This window comes from Panulirus ornatus, chromosome 9 (assembly GCF_036320965.1).
Source record: "Panulirus ornatus isolate Po-2019 chromosome 9, ASM3632096v1, whole genome shotgun sequence".
Taxonomy (NCBI): Eukaryota; Metazoa; Arthropoda; class Malacostraca; order Decapoda; family Palinuridae; genus Panulirus; species Panulirus ornatus.
Window position 1 is genome coordinate 39253574 of NC_092232.1, and position 23203 is coordinate 39276776.

A 23203-nucleotide genomic window follows, 5' to 3' on the forward strand; every position below is an offset into this window, starting at 1 on the left:
AGGGAATATCCTCACCTGGCCCCCTATCCCTGGGGATAGGGGACAAAGAATACTTCCCACACATTCCTCACGTGTCGTAGAAGGCGACTAAAGGGGACCCTCCCCTCCTTGTATTTTACCTTTCTAAACGGGGAAACAGAAGAAGGAGTCACGCGGGGAGTGTCAATCTCCTCGAAGGTTCAGATTGGGGTGTCTAAATACGTGTGGATATAACCAAGATGAGAAATAAGGAGAGATAGGTAGTGTGTTTGAGGAAAGGAACCTGGATGTTTTGGCTCTGAGTGAAACGAAGCTCGAGGGTAAAGGGGAAGAATGGTTTGGGAATGTCTTGGGAGTAAAGTCACGGGTTAGTGAGAGGACAAGACCAAAGAAAGGAGTAGCACTACTCCTGAAACAAGAGTGGTGGGAGTATGTGATAGAGTATAAGAAAGAAAAGTCTGGATTGATATGGGTAAAACTGAAAGGGGATGGAAAGACATGGGTGATCATTGGTGCATATGCACCTGGGCATGAGAAGAAGATCATCAAAGGCAAGTGTTTTGGGAGTAGCTGAGTGAGTGTGTTAGTAGTTTTGATGCACGAGACTGGGTTATAGTGATGGGTGATTTGAATGCAAAGTTGTGTAATGTGGCAGTTAAGTAAATAATTGGTGTACATGCAGTGTTCAGTGCCGTAAATGGAAATGATGAAGAGCTTGTAGATTTATGTGCTGGAACAGGACTGGTGATTATACATAGTTTAAAAAGAGAGATATACATAAGTATACATATGTAAGTAGGAGAGATTGCCAGAGAGCGTTATTGGATTACGTGTTAATTGATAGGCGTGCGAAAGAGAGACTTATGGATGTTAATGTGCTGAGAGGTGCAACTGGAGGGATTTGTAGAGATTTTCAAAAAAGAAGAGAGAATGTTGGGGTGAAGAGAGTGGTGAGAGTAAGAGAGCTTGGGAAGGAAACTTGTGAGAGGAGGTACCAGGAGAGACTGAGTACAGAATGGAAGAAGGTGAGAACAAAGGATGTAAGGGGAGTGGGGGAGGAATGGGATGTATTTACGGAAGCAGTGATGGTTTGCGCAAGGGATGCTTGTGGCATGAGAAGTGTGGGAGGTGGGCAGATTAGAAAGGGTAGTGAGTGGTGGGATGAAGAAGTAAGATTATTAGTGAAAGAGAAGAGAGAGGCATTTGGGTGATTTTTGCAGGGAAATAATGCAAATGAGAGGGAGATGTATAAAAGAAAGAGGCAGGAGGTCAAGAGAAAGGAGCAAGAGGTGAAAAAGAGGGCAAATGAGAGTTGGGATGAGAAAGTATCATTAAATTTTAGGGAGAATAAAAAGATGTTTTGGAAGAAGGTAAATAAAGTGCATAAAACAAGGGAACAAATGGGAACTTCAGTGAAGGGGGCTAATGGGGAGGTGCTAACAAGTAGTGGTGATGTGAGAAGGAAATGGAGTGAGTATTTTGAAGCCTTCCTGAATGTGTTTGATGCTAAGAGTGGCAGATATAGGTGTTTTCATTGAGTTGCTGTGCAAAGTGAGAGGGTTAAGGAGAATGATTTGGTAAACAGCGGAGAGGTAGTAAAAGTTTTGCGGAAGATGAAAGCCGGCAAGGCAGCGGGTTTGGATGGTATTGCAGTGGAATTTATTAAAAAAGGGTGTGACTGTATTGTTGACTGGTTGGTGAGGTTATTTAATGTATGTATGACTCATGGTTATCCCTGAGGATAGGCGAGAAAGAATACTTCCCACCCATTCCTCACGTGTCATAGAAGGCGACTAAAGGGGACGGGAGCAGGGGGCCAGAAACCCTCCCCTCCTTGTATTTTAACTTTCTAAAAGGGGAAACAGAAAAAGGAGTCACGCGAGGAGTGCTCATCCTCCTCCAAGGCTCAGATTTGGGTGTCTAAATGTGTGTGGATGTAACCAAGATGAGAAAAAAGGAGAGATAGGTAGTATGTTTGAAGAAAGGAACCTGGATGTTTTGGCTCTGAGAGAAACGAAGCTCAAGGGTAAAGGGGAAGAGTGGTTCGGGAATGTCTTGGGAGTACAGTCAGGGGTTAGTGAGAGGACAAGAGCAAGGGAAGGAGTAGCACTACTCCTGAAACAGAAGTTGTGGAAGTATGTGATAGAATGTAAGAAAGTAAATTCTAGATTAATATGGGTAAAACTGAAAGTTGATGGAGAGGGATGGGTGATTATTGGTGCACATGCACCTGGGCATGAGAAGAAAGATCATGAGAGGCAAGTGTTTTAGGAGCAGCTGAATGAGTGTGTTAGTAGTTTTGATGCACAAGACCGGGTTATAGTGATGGGTGATTTGAATGCAAAGGTGAGTAATGTGGCAGTTGAGGGAATACCTGGTATAAATGGGGTGTTCAGTGTTGTAAATGGAAATGGTGAAGAGCTTGTAGATTTATGTGCTGAAAAAGGACTGGTGATTATGAATACCTGGTTTAAAAAGCGAGATATACATAAGTATAAGTATGTAAGTAGGAGAGATGGCCAGGGAGCATTATTGGATTATGTGTTAATTGACAGGCGCACGAAAGAGAGACTTTTGGATGATAATGTGCTGAGAGGTGCAACTGGAGGGATGTCTGATCATTATCTTGTGGAGGTGAAGGTGAAGATTTGTAGGGGTTGTCATAAAAGAAGAGAGAATGTTGTGGTGAAGAGAGTGGTGAGAGTAAGTGAGCATGGGAAGGAGACTTGTGTGAGGAAGTACTAGGAGAGACTGAGTACAGAATGGAAAAAGGTGAGAACAAAGGAGGTGAGGGGAGTGGGGGAGGAATGGGATGTATTTACGGAATGTATTTGGCTTGCGCAAAAGATGCTTGTGGCATGAGAAGCGTGGGAGGTGGGTTGATTAGAAAGGGTAGTGAATGGTGGGATGAAGAAGTAAGATTATTAGTGAAAGAGAAGAGAGAGGCATTTGGACAATTTTTGCAGGGAAATAATGCAAATGAGTGGGAGATGCATAAAAGAGAGGCAGGAGGTCAAGAGAAAGGTGCAAGAGGTGAAAAAGAGGGCAAATGAGAGTTGGGGTGAGAGAGTATCATTGAATTTTAGGGAGAATAAAAAGATGTTTTGGAAGGAGGTAAATAAAGTGTGTAAGACAAGGGAGCAAATGGGAACTTCATTGAAGGGGGCTAATGGGGAGGTGATAACAAGTAGTGGTGATGTGAGAAGGAGATGGAGTGAGTATTCTGAAGGTTTGTTGAATGTGTTTGATGATAGAGTGGCAGATATAGGGTGTTTTGGTCGAGGTGGTGTGCAAAGTGAGAGGGTTAGGGAAAATGATTTGGTAAACAGAGAAGAGGTAGTGAAAGCTTTGCGGAAGATAAAAGCCGGCAAGGCAGCTGGTTTGGATGGTACTGCAGTGGAATTTATTAAAAACGGGGGTGACTGTATCGTTGAGTGGTTGGTAAGGTTATTTAATGTATGTATGTATGTATGGTGAGGTGCCTGAGGATTGGCAGAATGCATGCATAGCGCCATTGTACAAAGGCAAAAGAGATAAGAGTGAGTGCTCAAATTACAGAGGTATAAGTTTGTTGAGTATTCCTCGTAAATTATATGGGAGGGTATTGATTGAGAGGGTGAAGACATGTACAGAGCATCAGATTGGGGAAGAGCAGTGTGGTTTCAGAAGTGGTAGAGGATGTGTGGAGCAGGTGTTTGCTTTGAAGAATGTATGTGAGAAATACTTAGAAAAGCAAATGGATTTGTATGTAGCATTTATGGATCTGGAGAAGGCATATGAGAGAGTTGATAGAGATGCTCTGTGGAAGGTACTAAGAATATATGGTGTGAGAGGCAAGTTGTTAGAAGCAGTGAAAAGTTTTTATCGAGGATGTAAGGCATGTGTACGTGTAGGAAGAGAGGAAAGTGATTGGTACTCAGTGAATGTAGGTTTGCGGCAGGGGTGTGTGATGTCTCCATGGATGTTTAATTTGTTTATGGATGGGGTTGTTAGGGAGGTGAATGCAAGAGTTTTGGAAAGAGTTTGGAAAGAGGGGCAAGTATGCAGTCTGTTGGGGATGAGAGAGCTTGGGAAGTGAGTCAGTTGTTGTTTGCTGATGATACAGCGCTGGTGGCTGATTCATGTGAGAAACTGCAGAAGCTGGTGAATGAGTTTGGTAAAGTGTGTGAAAGAAGAAAGTTAAGAGTAAATGTGAATAAGAGCAAGGTTATTAGGTACAGTAGGGTTGAGGGTCAAGCCAATTGGGAGGTAAGTTTGAATGGAGAAAAACTGGAGGAATTAAAGTGTTTTAGATATCTGGGAGTGGATCTGGCAGTGGATGGAACCATGGAAGCGGAAGTGAATCATAGGTTAGGGGAGGGGGTGAAAATCCTGGGAGCCTTGAAGAATGTATGAAAGTCGAGAACATTATCTCAGAAAGCAAAAATGGGTATGCTTGAAGGAATAGTGGTTCCAACAATGTTGTATGGTTGCGAGGCGTGGGCTATGGATAGAGTTGTGCGCAGGAGGGTGGATGTGCTGGAAATGAGATGATTGAGGACAATATGTGGTGTGAGGTGGTTTGATCGAGTAAGTAATGTAAGGGTAAGTTAGATGTGTGGAAATAAAAAGAGTGTGGTTGAGAGAGCAGAACAGGGTGTTTTGAAATGGTTTGGGCACATGGAGAGAATGAGTGAGGAAAGATTGACCAAGAGGATATATGTGTCGGAGGTGGAGGGAACGAGGAGAAGTGGGAGACCAAATTGGAGGTGGAAAGATGGTGTGAAAAAAGATTTTGAGTGATCGGGGCCTGAGGGTGAAAGGCGGGCAAGGAATAGAGTGAACTGGATCAATGTGGTATATCGGGGTCGACGTGCTGTCAATGGATTGAATCAGGACATGTGAAGCGTCTGGGGTAAACCATGGAAAGTTCTGTGGGGCCTGGATGTGGAAAGGGAGCTGTGGTTTCAGGCATTACTGCATGACAGCTGGAGAGTGAGTGTGAGCGAATGGGGCCTTTGTTGTCTTTTCCTTGCGCTGCCTCGCGCACATGAGGGGGGAGGGGGATGTTATTCCATGCGTGGCGGGGTGGCGATGGGAGTGAGTAGGGGCAGACAGTGTGAATTGTGTACATATGTGTGTGTCTGTGTGTGTATATATGTGTGTACGTTGGGATGTGTGGGTGTGTATGTCTGTGTGTGTGTGCATACGTGTGGGGGTGGGTTGGGCCATTTCTTTCGTCTGTTTCTTTGTGCTACCTCACAGGCGCGGGAGACAGCGACAAAGCAAAATAAAATAAATATAAATACATTAATTGAGAGGCAGCATCAGATTGGGGAAGAGCAGTGTGGTTTCAGAAGTGGTAGAGGATGCGTGGATCAGGGTTTGCTTTGATGAAAGTATGCGAGAAATACTTAGAAAAACAGATGGATTTGTATGTAGCATTTATGGATCTGGAGAAGGCATACGATAGAGTTGATATAGATGCTTTGTGGAAGGTATTAAGAGTATATGGTGTGGGAGGTAAGTTGCTCGAGGCAGTGAAAAGTTTTTATCAGAGATGTAAAGCATGTGTATGAGTAGGAAGAAAGGAAAGTGATTGGTTCCCAGTAAATATCAGTTTTCAGCAGGGGTGCATGATGTCTCCATGGTTGTTTAAGTTATTTAAGAATGGAGTTCTTAGGGAGGTGAATGCAAGAGTTTTGGAAAGGGGCAAGTATGCAGTAACTTGTGGATGAGAAGGCTCTTGCATTCACTTCCCTAAAATCCCCATCCATAAGTAAATTAAACAACCATGGAGACATCACTCACCCTTGCCACAAACTGATATTCACTAGGAACCAATGAATTTCCTCTCTTCATACTCGTACACATGCCTTACATCCTTGGCAAAACTTTTCACTGCTTCTAGAAACTTACCTCCCATACCATATACTCTTAATACCATCCAAAAAACATCTCTATCAGTCCTATCGTATGCCTTGTCCAGATCCATAAATGCTACATACAAATCCATCTGTTTTTCTAAGTATTTCTACACACATTCTTCAATGCAAACACCTGAACCATACATCCTCTACCACTTCTGAAACCACGCTGCTCTTCCCCAATCTGATGCTCTGTACATGCCTTTACTCTCCCATATAATTTCCTAGGAATACTCAACAAATTTATACCTCTGTAATTTGAACACTCACCTTTATCCCCTTTGCCTTTGTACAATGGCACTATGCATGCATTCTGCCAATCCTCAGGCACTTCACCATGAATCATACATTGACTGAATATCTTTACCAACTAATCAACAACACAGTCACCCTGTTTTTTAATAAATTCCACTGCAATATCATCCAAACCGCCACCTTGCCTCCTTTCATCTTTCACAAAGCTTTCACCACCTCTTCTATGTTTATCAAACCATTCTCCCTGACCTTCTCACTTCACACACCACCTCAACCAAAACACCCTATATCTGCCACTCTATCATTAAACACATTCAACAAACCTTCAAAATACACACTCTATCTCCTCACTTCACCACTACATGTTATTACCTCCCCATATGCCCCCTTCACTGATGTTCCCATTGTTCCCTTGCCTTATGCACTTTATTTACCTCCTTGTAAAACATCTTTTTATTCTCCCTAAAGTTTAATGATACTCTCTCACTCCACCTCTCATTTGCCCTCTTTTTCACCTCTTGCACCTTTCTCTTGACATCTTGCTGATTTCTTTTATACATGTTTATATGCTGAGAGGGATATCTGATTATTATCTTGTGGAGGCTAAGGTGAAGATTTGTAGAGGTTTTCAGAAAAGAAGAGAGAATGTTGGGAAGAAGAGAGTGGTAAGATTAAGTGAACTAGGTAAGGAGACATGTGAGAAAGTACCAGGAGAGCTTGAGTGCAGCATGGAAAAAGGTGAGAGCAAATGACGTAAGGGCAGTGGGGGAGGAATGGGATGTATTTAGGGAAGCAGTGATGGCTTGAGTAAAAGATGTTTGTGGCATGAGAAAGGTGGGATGTGGGCAGATTAGAAAGGGAAGTGAGTGGTGGGATGAAGAAATAAGATTGTTAGTGAAAGAGAAGAGAGAGGTGTTTGGACACTTTTTGCAGGGAAGTAGTGCAAATGACTGGGAGATGTAAAAAAGAAAGAGGCAGGTCAAGAGAAAGGTGCAAGAGGTGAAAAAGAAGGCAAATGAGAGTTGGGGTGAGAGAGTATCATTAAATCTTAGGCAGAATAAAAAGATGTTTTGGAAGGAGGAAAATAAAGTGCGTAAGGCAAGAGAACAAATGGGAACATTGGAGAAGGGGGCTAGTGGGGAGGTAATAACGAGTAGTGATGAAGTGAAAAGGAGATGGAGTGAGTATTTTAGAGGTTTGTTGAATGTGTTTGATGATAAGAGTGGCAGATATAGGGTGTTTTGGTCAAAGTAGTGCACGAAGTGAGAGGGTCAGTGAGAATGGTTTGGTAAACGGAGAAGAGGAAGTGAAAACCTTGCGGATGATGAAATCCAGCAAGGCGGTGGGTCTGGATGGTAATGCAGTGGAGTTTATTAAAAAAAGGGGATGACTGTGTTGCTGACTGGCTGGTAAGGATATTCAATGTATGTATGGTTCATGGTGAAGTGCCTGAGGATTTTCGGAAGACATGCATAGTGCCATTGTACAAAGGCAAAGGAGATAAAGGTGAGTGTTCAAATTACAGGGGTATAAGTTTGTTGAGCACTGCTGGGAAATCATATGGGAGGGTATTGACTGAAAGGGTAAAGGTATGTAAAGAGCATCAGATTGGGGAAGAGCAGTGTGGTTTCAGAAGTGGTAGAGGATGTATGGTTCAGGTGTTTGCTTTGAAGAATGTATGTGAGAAATACTTACAAAAGCAAATGGATTTGTATGTAGCATTTAATGATCTGGAGAAGGCATATGATAGAGTTGATAGAGATGCTCTGTGGAAGGTATTAAGAATATAAACACTTAGAATAACAGATGGATTTGCATGTAGCATTTATGGATCTGGAGAAGGCATATGATAGAGATGATAGAGATGCTCTGTGAAAGGCATTATGAGTATATGGTGTGGGAGGTAAGTTGCTAGAAGCAGTGAAAAGATTATATCAAGGATGCACGGTATGTGTACGAGGATGAAGAGAGGAAAGTAATTCGTTTCCAGTGAATGTCGGTTTGTGGTAGGGGTGCGATATATCTCCGGGGTTTTTTAATTTGTTTATGGAAGGGGTGGTTAGAGAGGTGAATGCAAGAGTTTTGGAGAGATGGGCAAGTAAGCAGTCTGTTGTGGATGAGAGGGATTAGGAAGTGAGTCAGTTGTTGTTCACTGATGATACAGCACTGGTGGCTGATTCGAGTGAGAAACAGCAGAAGTTGGTGACTGAGTTTGGTGAAGTGTGTGAAAGAAGAAAGATGAGAGTAAATGTGAATAACAGCAAAGTTATTAGGTTCAGTAGGGTTGAGGGACAAGTAAATTGGGAGGTGGAGGTAACTTTTGAAGGTTTGTTGAATGTGTTTGATGATAGAGTGGCAGATATAGGGTGTTTTGGTCGAGGTGGTGTTTGAAGTTAGAGGGTCAAGGAGAATAGCTTGGTAAACAGAGAAGAGGTAGTGAAAGCTTTGCAGAAGATGAAAGCCGACAAGGCGGCAGGTATGGATGGTATTGCAGTGGAATGTATTTAAAAAGGGGGTGACTGGTTGGTGAGGATATTCAATATATGTATGGTTCATGGTGAAGTGCCTGAGGATTGGCAGAATGCATGCATAATGCCATTGTGCAAAGGCAAAGGGGATAAAGGTGAATGAATGTTCAACTTACAGAGGTATAAGTTTATTGAGTATTCCTGGGAAATTATATGGGAGGGTATTGACTGAGAGGGTGAAGGCATGTACAGAGCATCAGATTGGGGAAGAGCAGTGTGGTTTCAGAAGTGGTAGAGGATGTGTGGATCAGGTGTTTGGTTTGAAGAATGCATGTGAGAACTACTTAGAAAAAACAAATAGATTTGTAGGTAGCATTTATGGAGTTGGAGAAGGCATATGATAGAGTTGATAGAGATGCTTTGTGGAAAGAATTAAGAGTATATGGTGTGGTAGGCAAGTTACTGGAAGCAGTGAAAAGTTTTGATCAAGTATGTAAGGCATGTGTACGAGTACGAAGAAAGGAAAGTGATTGGTTCCCAGTGGATGTTGGTTTGCGGCAGGGGTGCATGATGTCTCCATGGTCGTTTAATTTGTTTATGGATGGGGTTGTTAGGGAGATCAATGCAAGAGTTTTAGAGAGAGGGGCAAGTATGCAGTCTGTTGTGGATGAGAAGGCTTGGGAAGTGAGTCAGTTGTTGTTCGTTGATGATACAGTGCTGGTGGCTGATTCAGGTGAGAAACTGCAGAAGCTGGTGACTGAGTTTGGTAAAGTGTGTGAAAGAAGAAACCTGAGAGTAAATGTGAATAAGAGCAAGGTTATTAGGTTCAGTAGGGTTAAGGGACTGAGGGACAAGTCGATTGGGAGGTAAGTTTAAATGGAGAAAAACTGGAGAAAGTGAAGTGATTTAGATATCTGGGAGTGGATTTAGAGAACATTATCTCGGAAAACAAAAATGGGCATGTTTGAAGGAACTGTGGTTCCAAAATGTCATAAGGTTGTGAGGCATGGGCTATAGATAGGGTTAAGCGGAGGAGGGTGGAAGTGTTGGAAATGAGATGTTTGAGGACAATATGTGGTGTGATATGGTTTGATCGAGTAAGTAATAATAGGGTAAGAGAAATGTGTAGTAATAAAAGGAGTGTGGTTGAGAGAGCAGAAGAGAGTGTATTGAAATGGTTTGGTCACATGGAGAGAATGAGAGGAAACATTGACAAAGAGGATATATGTGTCAGAGGTGGAGGAAACAAGGAGAAGTGGGAGACCAAATTGGAGGTGGAAGGATGGAGTGAAAAAGATTTTGAGCGATTGGGGTCTGAACATACAGGAGGGTGAAAGACATGTAAGGAATAGAGTGAATTGGAATGATGTGGTATACCAGGCTCAACGTGCTGTCAATGGGTTGAACCAGGGCATGCAAAGTGTCTGGGGTTTCAGTGCATTACATATGACAACTAGACACTGAGTGTAAATGAATGTGGCCATTGTTGTCTTCTCCTAGCGCTCCCTCCCGCGCACGTGGGGGGATAGGGGTGCTGTTTCATGTGTAGCGGGGTGGCGACAGGAATGGATGATGTCAGCAAGTATGAATATGTACAACTGTATATTTGTATATGTCTGTGTATGTATACATACGTATAAGTTGAAACGTATAGGTATGTATATGTGCGTGTGTGGGCGTGTATGTATGCACATGTGTATGTGGGTGGGTTGGGCCATTCTTTCGTCTATTTCCTTGCACTACTTCGCTAATGTGGGAGACAGCGATAAGTACAGTAAATAAATGAATACATAAGTTTTAATGGAGAAAAACTGGAGGAAGTGAAGTGTTATAGATATCTGGAAGTGGATTTAGCAGTGGATGTAACAATGGAAGCGGAAGTTAGTCACAGGGTGGGGAGGGGGCAAATGTTCTGGGAGCATTGAAGAATGTGTGGAAGATGAGAAAGTTACCTCGGAGAGCAAAAATGGGTATGTTTGAAGGAATAGTGGTTCCAACAATGTTATATGGCTGCGAGGCATGGGCTATAGGTAGGGTTGTGTGGAGGAGAGTGGATTTGTTGAAAGTGAAATGTTTAAGGACAATATGTGGTGTGAGGTGGTTTGATTGAGTAAGTAATGAAAGGGTAAGAGAGATGTGTGGTAATAAAAAAGTGTGACTGAGAGAGCGGAAGACGGGTGTTTTGAAATGGTTTGATCACATGGAGAGAATGAGTGAGGAAAGATTGACAAAGAGGATATATGTGTCAGAGGTGGAGGGAGCGAGGAGAAGTGGAAGACCAAATTGGAGGTGGAAGGATGGAGTGAATAAGATTTTGAGCAATCGGGACCTGAGCATACAGGAGCATGAAAGACATGCAAGGAATAGAGTGAATTGGAACGATGTTGTCGACGTGCTGTCAATGAATTTGAACCGGGGCATGCGAAGTGTATGGTGTAAACCAAGGAAAGTTTTGTGGGGCCTGGATGTGGAAAGGGAGCTGTGGTGTCAGTGCATTACATATGACAGCTAGACTGAGTGCGAATGAAAGTGGCCTATGTTGTCTTTTCCTAGCGCTACCTTGCATGTGCAAGGGGAAGGGGGGTGCCATTTCATGTGTGGCGGGCTGGCAACAGGAATGGATGAAGAGAGCAAATATGAATATGTACATGTGTATATATGTATATGTCTGTGTATGTATATGTATGTATATATTGAAATGTATAGGCATATACATGTGCATGTGTGGACATTTATGTATATACGTGTATGTGGGTGGGTCGGGCCATTCTTTCGTTTGTTTTCTTGTACTACCTCGCTAATGTGGGAGACAGTGTCGAAGTATTTATTATTCATATTTACTTTGCTTTGTCGCTGTCTCCCGCGTTAGCGAGGTAGCGCAAGGAAACAGACGAAAGAATGGCCCAACCCGCCCACATACGCATGTATATACATACACGTCCACACACGCAAATATACATGCCTATACATCTCAATGTACACATATATATACACACACAGACATATACATATATACACATGTACATAATTCATACTGTCTGCCTTTGTTTGTTCCCATCGCCACCTCGCCACACATGGAATAACAGCCCCCTCCCCCCTCATGTGTGCGAGGTAGCGCTAGGAAAGACACCAAAGGCCCCATTCGTTCACACTCAGTCTCTAGCTGTCATGTAATAATGCACCGAAACCACAGCTCCCTTTCCACATCCAGGCCCCACACACTTTCCACGGTTTACCCCAGACGCTTAACATGCCCTGGTTCAATCCATTGACAGCACGTCGACCCCGATATACCACATCGTTCCAATTCACTCTATTCCTTGCACACCTTTCACCCTCCTGCATGTTCAGGCCCTGATCACTCAAAATCGTTTTCACTCCATCTTTCCACCTCCAATTTGGTCTCCCACTTCTCCTCGTTCCCTCAACCTCTGACACATATATCCTCTTTGTCAATCTTTCCCCACTCATTCTCTCCATGTGACCAAACCATTTCAAAACACCCTCTTCTGCTCTCTCAACCACACTTTTTATTTCCACACATCTCTCACCCTTACATTACTTACTCGATCAAACCACCTCACACCACATATTGTCCTCAAACATCTCATTTCCAGCACATCCACCCTCCTGTGCACAACTCTATCCATAGCCCACGCCTCGCAACCATACAACATTGTTGGAACCACTATTCCTTCAAACATACCCATTTTTGCTTTCTGAGATAATGTTCTCAACTTCCACACATTCTTCAAGGCTCCCAGAATTTTCGCCCCCTCCCCCACCCTATGATTCACTTCCGTTTCCATGGTTCCATCCGCTGCCAGATCCACTCCCAGATATCTAAAACACTTCACTTCCTCCACTTTTTTCCATTCAAACTTACCTCCCAATTGACTTGACCCTCAACCCTACTGTATCTAATAACCTTGCTCTTATTCACATTTACTCTTAACTTTCTTCTTTCACACACTTTACCAAACTCAGTCACCAGCTTCTGCAGTTTCTTACATGAATCAGCCACCAGCGCTGTATCATCAGCGAACAACAACTGACTCACTTCCCAAGCTCTCTCATCCACAACAGACTTCATACTTGCCCCTCTTTCCAAAGCTCTTGCATTCACCTCCCTAACAACCCCATCCATAAACAAATTAAACAACCATGGAGACATCACACACCCCTGCCGCAAACCTACATTCACTGAGAACCAATCACTTTCCTCTCTTTCTACACGTACACATGCCTTACATCCTCAATAAAAACTTTTCACTGCTTCTAACAACTTGCCTCCCACACCATATATTCTTAAAACCTTCCACAGAGCATCTCTATCAACTCTATCATATGCCTTCTCCAGATCCATAAATGCTACATACAAAATCCATCTGTTTTTCTAAGTATTTCTCACATACATTCTTCAAAGCAAACACCTGATCCACACATCCTCTACCACTTCTGAAACCACACTGCTCTTCCCCAATCTGATGCTCTGTACATGTCTTCACCCTCTCAATCAATACCTTCCCATATAATTTACCAGGAATACTCAATAAACTTATACCTCTTATCCCCTTTGCCTTTGTACAATGGCACTATGCACGCATTCGGCCAATCCTCAGGCACCTCACCATGAGTCATACATACATTAAATAACCTTACCAACCAGTCAACAATACAGTCACCCCCTTTTTTAATAAATTCCACTGCAATACCATCCAAACCTGCTGCCTTGCTGGCTTTCATCTTCCGTAAAGCTTTTACTACCTCTTCTCTATTTACCAAATCATTTTCCCTAACCCTCTCACTTTGCACACCACATCGACCAAAACACCCTATATCTGCCACTCTATCATCAAACACATTCAACAAACCTTTAAAATACTCACTCCATCTCCTTCTCACATCACCACTACTTGTTATCACCTCCCCATTAGCCCCCTTCACTGAAGTTCCCATTTGCTCCCTTATCTTACACACTTTATTTACCTCCTTCCAAAACATCTTTTTATTCTCCCTGAAATTTAATGATACTCTCTCACCCCAACTCTCATTTGCCCTCTTTTTCACCTCTTGCACCTTTCTCTTGACCTCCTGCCTCTTTCTTTTATACCTCTCCCACTCATTTGCATTTTTTCCCTGCAAAAATCATTCAAATGCCTCTCTCTTCTCTTTCACTAATAATCTTACTTCTTCATTCCACCACTCACTACCTCTTCTAATCAACCCACCTCCCACGCTTCTCATGCCACAAGCATCTTTTGCACAAGCCATCACTGATTCCCTAAATACATCCCATTCCTCCCCCACTTCCCTTACCTCCTTTGTTCTTACTTTTTTCCATTCTGTGCTCAGTCTCTCCTGGTACTTCCTCACACAAGTCTCCTTCCCAAGCTCACTTACTCTCACCACTCTCTTCACCCCAACATTCTCTCTTCTTTTATGAAAACCCCCACAAATCTTCACCTTCGCCTCCACAAGATAATGATCAGACATCCCTCCAGTTGCACCTCTCAGCACATTAACATCCAAAAGTCTCTCTTTCGTGCGTCTATCAATTAACACGTAATCCAATAATGCTCTCTGGCCATCTCTCCTACTTACATATGTATACTTATGTATATCTCGCTTTTTAAACCAGGTATTCCCAATCACAAGTCCTTTTTCAGCACTTAAATCTATAAGCTCTTCACCATTTCCATTTACAACACTGAACACTCCATGTATACCAATTATTCCCTCAACTGCCACATTACTCACCTTTCCATTCAAATCACCCATCACTATAGCCCGGTCTCGTGCATCAAAACCACAAACACACTCATTCAGCTGCTCCCAAAACACTTGACTCTCATGATCTTTCTTCTCATGCCCAGGTGCATATGCACCAATAATCACCCATCTCTCTCCATCAACTTTCAGTTTTACCCATATCAATCTAGAATTTACTTTCTTACACTCTATCACATACTCCCACAACTCCTGATTTAGGAGTAGTGCTACTCCTTCCCTTGCTCTTGTCCTCTCACTAACCCCTGACTTTACTCCCAAGACATTCCTAAACCACTTTTCCCCTTTACCCTTTAGCTTCATTTCACTCAGAGCCAAAACATCCAGGTTCCTTTCCTTAAACATACTACCTATCTCTCCTTTTTTCTCATCTTGGTTACATCCACACACATTTAGACACCCCAATCTGAGCCTTCGAGGAGGATGAGCACTCCTCGCGTGACTCCTTCTTCTGTTCCCCCTTTTAGAAAGTTGAAATACAAGGAGGGGAGGGTTTCTGGCCCCCCGCTCCCGTCCCCTAAAGTCGCCTTCTACGACACGTGAGGAATGCGTGGGAAGTATTCTTTCTCCCCTATCCCTAGGGATAGTGTCGAAGTATAACAATAATAAAAGACGTAAATAAAGGTTCTAAAATCTAAAATTTTTATTAATTGGTGTTCTATAAACATAAATACTGAAAAGGATATAACTAGAAAAATCTGCTGCTCACTCGTTTTGCAACCACTTTTGATCGATGGGAGACTAACACAGAGATGGTATCACTGACCTACTTAGTTATAGCTGCTAGCAGCTCACAGATTTTGCAAAATACATATATCCACCCCAAGTAGTCATGCAGGTAGAGAGAAAAGTTCTTCAATAAAAAGAGAGGGAAGGGCCAGACAGTGAAAGACAACCAAGAAAAAGATTGCAAGACACTGGCTTGGATATAGGACTTTTTCAAATGTCAAAACTTATATTCCTCTCCTCTGTGGTCTGTCCTGCAAGCATGAAATCATATCTGTATATGGTAGGAGGGTTCAGAGAAAAAAATTAGATAAAAATATACCTAAAAGCAATAGTACTAAATACTTCAGTGGAGATTAGACACACTAAAATTCATAAGGAGGATTCCCAAAACCATACAGCATAGATCCACAATGTCTTAACTACAGTACCCTGTGAGGAGGTGGAAAATGAGAACCAAAGACCTTTTTCTTGATTTCCTCAAATGAGAGGTTTATGAGGAAGGCTGAAGTAGGAATCACTTTCCCCACATCAGATACTTAAGAAGAAAAAAGCACAATGTAACAATGTAACTGCTTTCTTAATCCACACAAAGATATTCCTCACTGAAGGAGTTTCAAGATTTTAGAGTGCACAATCAATGGTCCTAATAGGATTTTTAGGGATTAACTGGCTATAAGAAATGATGCTCTCTTGATGAAGTCTTATAAAAGTGGATGACATTAGGACTAATCAAACATCTTAATTTTCAGCTAGAAATTCATGGTCTGAGTTTATCTTAACTCATATGAGAATGACATCATAGAAATGAAGATTCATGTGTCTAGATAACATGCAACTCACTAATTCACCTCCCCTAAATCCCACAGTTATAAAGAAGAGTCTTTATAAAGAGACACTGATGAACTAAACTGCCAGAAAACAATTAGGTTGTAAAATGTTTACAATATCTGAGAGCTCCCATTTGGACTGTGGAGGAGCAACAGATCTCTTCAAATAGAAAAACCGATAAGTTTATCCTAAAGGGTCTGTCAAATCAATACCAAAATTGAGATAGGAGGTTCCAGAAAGGAACAAAGGAACAAAGAGGCAATAGTGTTATCATCCTTATTCTTGCTGCAAAAAAGGCTATAGAACTCTGAACACAAGGCTTCACTCACTTTTAAGACATCAGATACTTCAAGGAAGGACTGAAAGGGTTTCCAGACTGATGCTGCTGTCTTTGAGTAGAAAATAGAATGTTATGTGAAGTGTCAAAAGTTGTGCATTTCCCAAACCTTTGCCTTTAGAAGTATTTGATAAAATCTCATCAAGGACTAGTAATCAGGGTCTTCAAAAGAGTTGAGGTGGTCTAAAACACCCTGAGGTATTACCGAGGAGCATGGCACAGCTGGAGGAGTCTCTGGCACTAAGATTGTCATTCCCACTGTGGGGCTATCAGCACTAATCAATCCAAAAATCACTTTATTGAGATATTCTTCCCATTCTAAGAAGAGATCTATCTAATTCCAGTCCAAGGACAAAGCATCTGTTAAAATTGTCCCTATGTCTAAAACTGGAGATGCATTTGTTGGTGGTGAAGCATTGGTTCTGATGACAAAAAATCCACATAAGGTGCCATTCCTCATGAAAAACCCAACAGATATTTCTGATGACATTATATCTGATCTCAACAGGGAATCCACCATGACAGAATAATCCTAAGGAATCAGAGGCACAGGAGAAAGGCTTTTGGACATTGCTAAGGAGAGAATACTTTCCCCTAACTCTGATGCAGAGATTGAAAGAGCTTTAGTTCATCAAGCAGAAAAGAGCCACCAGAAAAAATTGCACACTAGACTCAAGACATTCTGGAAGATGAAATGAACGAGACCAAGAGCTCACACCTATATGATTCTCTAAAAAGTAAAGGCCCCATTCTTGATTCAATGTGTTTGTGCAAAACTCCACAGAATTCATGGGGAGTCCCCAACATCTTTTTTTATGTCATTTCACAAACTAACGATCTAAGTTTCCAAGGATGTGCACTTGAAATAACTCTGCATTCTGAAGAAATGAGTTATCCAGAAGGTAAACTTTTCAGCCCGAAGTCTCACCACACTATATCTGATCTCAACAGGGCATCTATGAAAGAATAATCCTAAGGAATCAGAGGCACAGGAGACAGGCTTTTGGACATTGCTAAGGAGAGAATACTTTCCCCTAACTCTTATGTAGGTACTGAAAGAGCCTTCATTCATCAAGCAGAAAAGAGCCACAGCACTGTCCATCAGAAAAAAAATTGCACCCTAGGCTCAAGACATTCTGGAAGATGAAATGAACAAGACCAAGAGCTCACACCTAAATGATTCTCTAAAAAGTAGAGGCCCCATTCTCGATTCAGTGTGTTTGTGTAAAACTCCACAGAATTCATGGGGGTCCCCAACATCATCTTTTATGTCATTTCACAAACTAGTGATCTAAGAAGTTTCCAAGGAAGTGCACTTGAAATATCTCTGCCTTCTGAAGAAATGAGTTATCCAGAAGGTAAACTTTTCAGCCCCAAGTCTCACGACATAATTGCACTGGGCAATTTCCCTACAAAATATTGAAGTTGACACCAAGACACCAAGGTCTGAGACTATGAGGCAAATGTAAAATTTGCATAGCTCTGAGCTTTGTCCCTGGGGAGACAAAGGATGTCAGTTTGAGTATTCCAATCTGTTCCTCAGCATGTAAGGTATTGGTTGAGAATTAAATGGAGCTTGTCAAGGCTGATGATAATACTTACTTTTGAAAAATTTTCAGGACTCAAAGCTCTTGTCTCGCATAATTCTTTGTGAAGCTGAAATTACCAAAAAATTGTTGAGAAAAACCAGAAACACTACTGCAGATTACATTAGATTTTGGAATAGGGTTGAAATTACACAGTGAAAAAACTAGAGATGCATAAACCATATAGAATCATCTTGAACTGTCAAGTTTGAATTCTAGCTCTGAATGCCAAAAACCTCCTATTCCGAGGTGTATTGGAGCAGGTCAGTAAGCATCTTTTAATAGTAAGCAGAATGTTCAGTTATTAAACTTTACAGTTCGCTGGACATCCTTATGTACAGTGGTCCTCTTGACCTTGTGTTCCATTGTTTGGGTGTTTATTAAAGACACATTAGAAATCATTCTTTTTCAAATGATTCCCTATTTTGAAGAGAAAATTGTGTTGATACATAACTGGTCCTACTACAAGCTCTATGACTTCCTTGCCTCTCATCTATACAGTGTATTCCTATACAAGCTAAGTCTGGGGCTGTCTTAATTCATTTTTCTTTTGACAGAATGGCTGAGATCCTTAACCCCACCCAAGACCTCTTTTTAACTTTAGACACACAACTTATCAGCTAAATAATTCTGGCAGAGGAACCTTCTTGAAGACTCAGCTTGATGGCCTTGATAGGACAGCCTTGAAAAGGAAGCTTTGCTTTGCCTACAGCAGAGTCAAACTTAAGTGTGCTAAAGCTCTACCTTCCTTGATCAGAAAGGAAGGAAAAGCAAAGCCCTCAAGAACTATTTCTTAACCTAAAAGGTAACAGAACCATAAATTCGCTGTCTCCTCCTTGCACCTTCCTTGGAAGGGACAGAGTTAATGACAACACTTTTCATCACACTGACAGTTTTAAAAGATCTAGCTTTATAAACATTTTGAATAACCTCATGGGGAAAAAAGGAGTAATGCAGAGGATAGGACTCAAATGACTCTAACTGCTCAAATGACTCTAACTGCTCTCATTTATCAAAAGAAGACAAGTTCTATTATCTGCCATGTTGGCATAAGAGTCTCTGCATGGAAAAGAAAAGCTGTTTCATATGCTCAAGACTCCTCCACAGAGCTCCAGTTTAACTGAATGCACTGTCAATGAGAAATATGTCCAAAATGATATGAAGGAAGGAGGGTGAATTAAGCAAAAGGAACACTACAGCATCCAAAATATACTTGACCCTAACAAAACCAAGGGAAATGTGGTTTAACTAAAAAAAAGTGGACTCTATCCTTTATCTACAAGACTGCTTTGAAGAAAGTCAAAGGCATGCTCACTATTTTCTGCTTTGAAGAAAGTCAAAGGCAGGCTGATTATTTTCTGCTTTTCTGACTGTTTTCAATCATACACAATACTTAAAAATGAAAAGGGAAAATTTTGCATTTCATATTTCAGGTTTGAGGAAAGACTGTACATCTTTAAGGCTCTAGAACATATCAGAATAGCATGAAAACCCTCCACAGGAAAAAGGAGGTATGGAAGACCAAAGAAAAGCTTCCTCTCTCCCTAATGGCAAGAGTGATAAAACTGGAGACTCAGAAATATCTTCAAACGTGACTAGCTGTCTAATCTCTTTGAAGCATTGCTGAGCTCCGCCTGCTTGAGGTTTCACCATGAGTGAAGAGACACCTTTGGCAAAGCTGCACCATCATTAGCTGATGACAAAGTTTACTTTATATCAAAAGAGGCTCCTTTCAGGAAAAAGGGTATGGCAATGAGAAAACCAAAAATAAGCAAAACCAAACTCCCTATGAACTGAAATCTGATTACTAAAACCTTCAGGCAGCAAATATTCTCCTTGAAAAAGAAGACAGAACTGACCATCAAAAATGTATGGAAACTGGAGGGTCAATGCTTCTCTATAAACTGGTCTCTAAGCAAATTCTTCTAATGCTACCTTGTTATACAAAGCCTCAGAATCAGAGTCCTCTGACCACATGAAGGAGATGGGATCTGTGGCTTACTAGGACTTGGCAGGGGCTCTTGACCCAAAAAGAGGGTGCCGTCTAAAAGAAGGGGAAGAGAATGAGGGACAGAAAAGAAGCATTAGAGTGGTGAAGCAGGATCCAAACAAGATTTACAGAAATCTCTCTCTCTCTCTCTCTCTCTCTCTCTCTCTCTCTCTCTCTCTCTCTCTCTCTCAATCTATTCTGGGTTCAATGGATGGATTTTAATGTTTGTGGAAGATTCAAAATAACCTCTATTTCCTTCAACACAAGGTAGACCATACAAACTTGAAATAGTGTAGGGTCAGCCTATATGCAGTCAGGAACAGGCTCTGGCTGCGTAAACATCTGCAGGACAAAGGATGATCCGGGATCATCCTTGTGTGGTGAGACACCCAGAGTTGTAAGCTAATGGTCCTACATCAACTGTTGGTCAGTTCATGAAAAAAAAGCTGTATCCTTCTTTGCCCATGTGTCAAATGGTGGGTTCTCACAAGATTTGCCTTTTTCTTTAACTATACAAATAGTTCATCCACTTTACCTTAAACTCCAACTCAACTACATAGTCATTAATGTCAAAAGCATATACAATACAGTGAAACTGCAAATCACACAAAACAGAGCTCTCAGAACAATTGCCAGAGGCCCAACAATCATAAACAATTAGCACCTGCACAAAGACACAAAGATATTTTTCTTTTACAGTCTCACCTCAATATGCTTGCACTCCAGTTCTCAGCAACAATACTAGACCCTTCATATCCAGCACCAGTCCCAAGTAGAAATGAAAAGCTTAACCCTGCTTTGTACTTTAGTAATTCACACCAACAAATATGATGACAAACCATATGCACAATCATGACCTGGCAAGCACAAAACAACCACCCTACCAACCCAACCTAGAACACCACTCCACTCATCTGAAACTACACTCCACAGGCATGTATAAGTTATCCTTTCTCATCAGCATTCCTCCAACATTAAGAACATCAATTCATCATATCACAAGACCCTCTATGCTTAAAATGCAACTTCCATACTCAAAGTAACTAAGCATTTACTGAGTTGTCCTGTGATCATCCTAAAAATACATACAATATCACCACACTTTTTGACCTGTGATCTTTTGTAGTGGATGAAGCCAACCTCCTGAGAAATGCAGGAGTCCAATACATGGGAATGCTCAGGCAAGATGATTTGGTAAATTAAATAGGAAGAGTGTTGGAATATTTACACATCTGGAAATATTTAAACTATTAAAGCAGTAAAACTTATTTCAGACTTCATGTGGTTCATTTACAATTACTTTATTGAACAGTGCCTAGAAAATTCACTGGACCAAAACTATCTTAAAGGTGTCATCTCACCAAAGAAGCGAACTCCAGCTTGCAGTGTTGAATGAAATGATCAAGGAGAATGTTACAACCATAAGCAGCGAGGTCCTTCCGTAGTAGCAAGCTCTCTACATCCTCATCCTCCTGGCATGGACTTGCTATATCCACACCACGACTCATTGACAGTGACACATCTAACAAGATGACGGTAGGCATCTTTCTGAATTTCTCAAAGCTGAAAAATAAAACCTGATATCACATTAAGCACCAGTAAGAAAACAGAAAAAGATGAAAAGGCGCATACAAACATCAAAGTGTAGTATTTCAGAACTAAAGTAAAATAATAAATGAACTCATATTAAAAGCACTTGTCTAAAAACTTGAGAGCAACTTTTATATGTACATAATACTGCACTCTATACTCTATTTTTTTTTAATATTCATGATACAACATATTTTCTTATTGTTCCTGACTGACTTTCTTGCTGTAGCAAGGCTTCATCAGAACCAAATACACAATACCGTCAACATCTAGGTGTTATGCATAATGTATTAGTGCTTCAATCAGGCAAATGTAATAATTCTTCAAGTACACTGGTGGCAAAGTTTTAAAATATCAAAAAGAATATTTTTTTTTTTTTTTTATACTTTGTCGCTGTCTCCCGCGTTTGCGAGGTAGCGCAAGGAAACAGACGAAAGAAATGGCCCAACCCACCCCCATACACATGTATATACATACGTCCACACACGCAAATATACATACCTACACAGCTTTCCATGGTTTACCCCAGACGCTTCACATGCCCTGCTTCAATCCACTGACAGCACGTCAACCCCGGTATACCACATCGCTCCAATTCACTCTATTCCTTGCCCTCCTTTCACCCTCCTGCATGTTCAGGCCCCGATCACACAAAATCTTCTTCACTCCATCTTTCCACCTCCAATTTGGTCTCCCTCTTCTCCTCGTTCCCTCCACCTCCGACACATATATCCTCTTGGTCAATCTTTCCTCACTCATCCTCTCCATGTGCCCAAACCACTTCAAAACACCCTCTTCTGCTCTCTCAACCACGCTCTTTTTATTTCCACACATCTCTCTTACCCTTACGTTACTCACTCGATCAAACCACCTCACACCACACATTGTCCTCAAACATCTCATTTCCAGCACATCCATCCTCCTGCGCACAACTCTATCCATAGCCCACGCCTCGCAACAATACAACATTGTTGGAACCACTATTCCTTCAAACATACCCATTTTTGCTTTCCGAGATAATGTTCTCGACTTCCACACATTCTTCAAGGCCCCCAGGATTTTCGCCCCCTCCCCCACCCTATGATCCACTTCCGCTTCCATGGTTCCATCCACTGCCAGATCCACTCCCAGAGATCTAAAACACTTCACTTCCTCCAGTTTTTCTCCATTCAAACTCACCTCCCAATTGACTTGACCCTCAACCCTACTGTACCTAATAACCTTGCTCTTATTCACATTTACTCTTAACTTTCTTCTTCCACACACTTTTCTAAACTCAGTCACCAGCTTCTGCAGTTTCTCACATGAATCAGCCACCAGCGCTGTATCATCAGCGAACAACAACTGACTCACTTCCCAAGCTCTCTCATCCACAACAGACTTCATACTTGCCCCTCTTTCCAAAACTCTTGCATTCACCTCCCTAACAACCCCATCCATAAACAAATTAAACAACCATGGAGACATCACACACCCCTGCCGCAAACCTACATTCACTGAGAACCAATCACTTTCCTCTCTTCCTACACGTACACATGCCTTACATCCTCGATAAAAACTTTTCACTGCTTCTAACAACTTTCCTCCCACACCATATATATCAAGAATATATCAAGAATATATCATGGAAAGTTGTGTGGGGCCTGGTTGTGGAAAGGGAGCTGTGGTTTCGGGCATTATTGCATGACAGCTAGAGACTGAGTGTGAACGAATGGGGCCTTTGTTGTCTTTTCCTAGCGCTACCT

General features: G+C 41.7%; 1 protein-coding gene across 4 annotated transcripts in view; it reads right to left on the bottom strand.

Moving 5' to 3' along the window:
* The window catches only part of IntS14 (integrator complex subunit 14), a 206815-nt gene that overhangs the window by 158563 nt on the left and 25049 nt on the right, over window positions 1-23203 (bottom strand). For all 4 annotated transcript variants that reach the window (XM_071665059.1, XM_071665061.1, XM_071665060.1 and 1 more), the window contains exon 2: window positions 21230-21431. In XM_071665059.1, the coding sequence (XP_071521160.1) occupies window positions 21230-21431 (202 nt within the window). The remainder of the gene's footprint in view (window positions 1-21229; window positions 21432-23203) is intronic.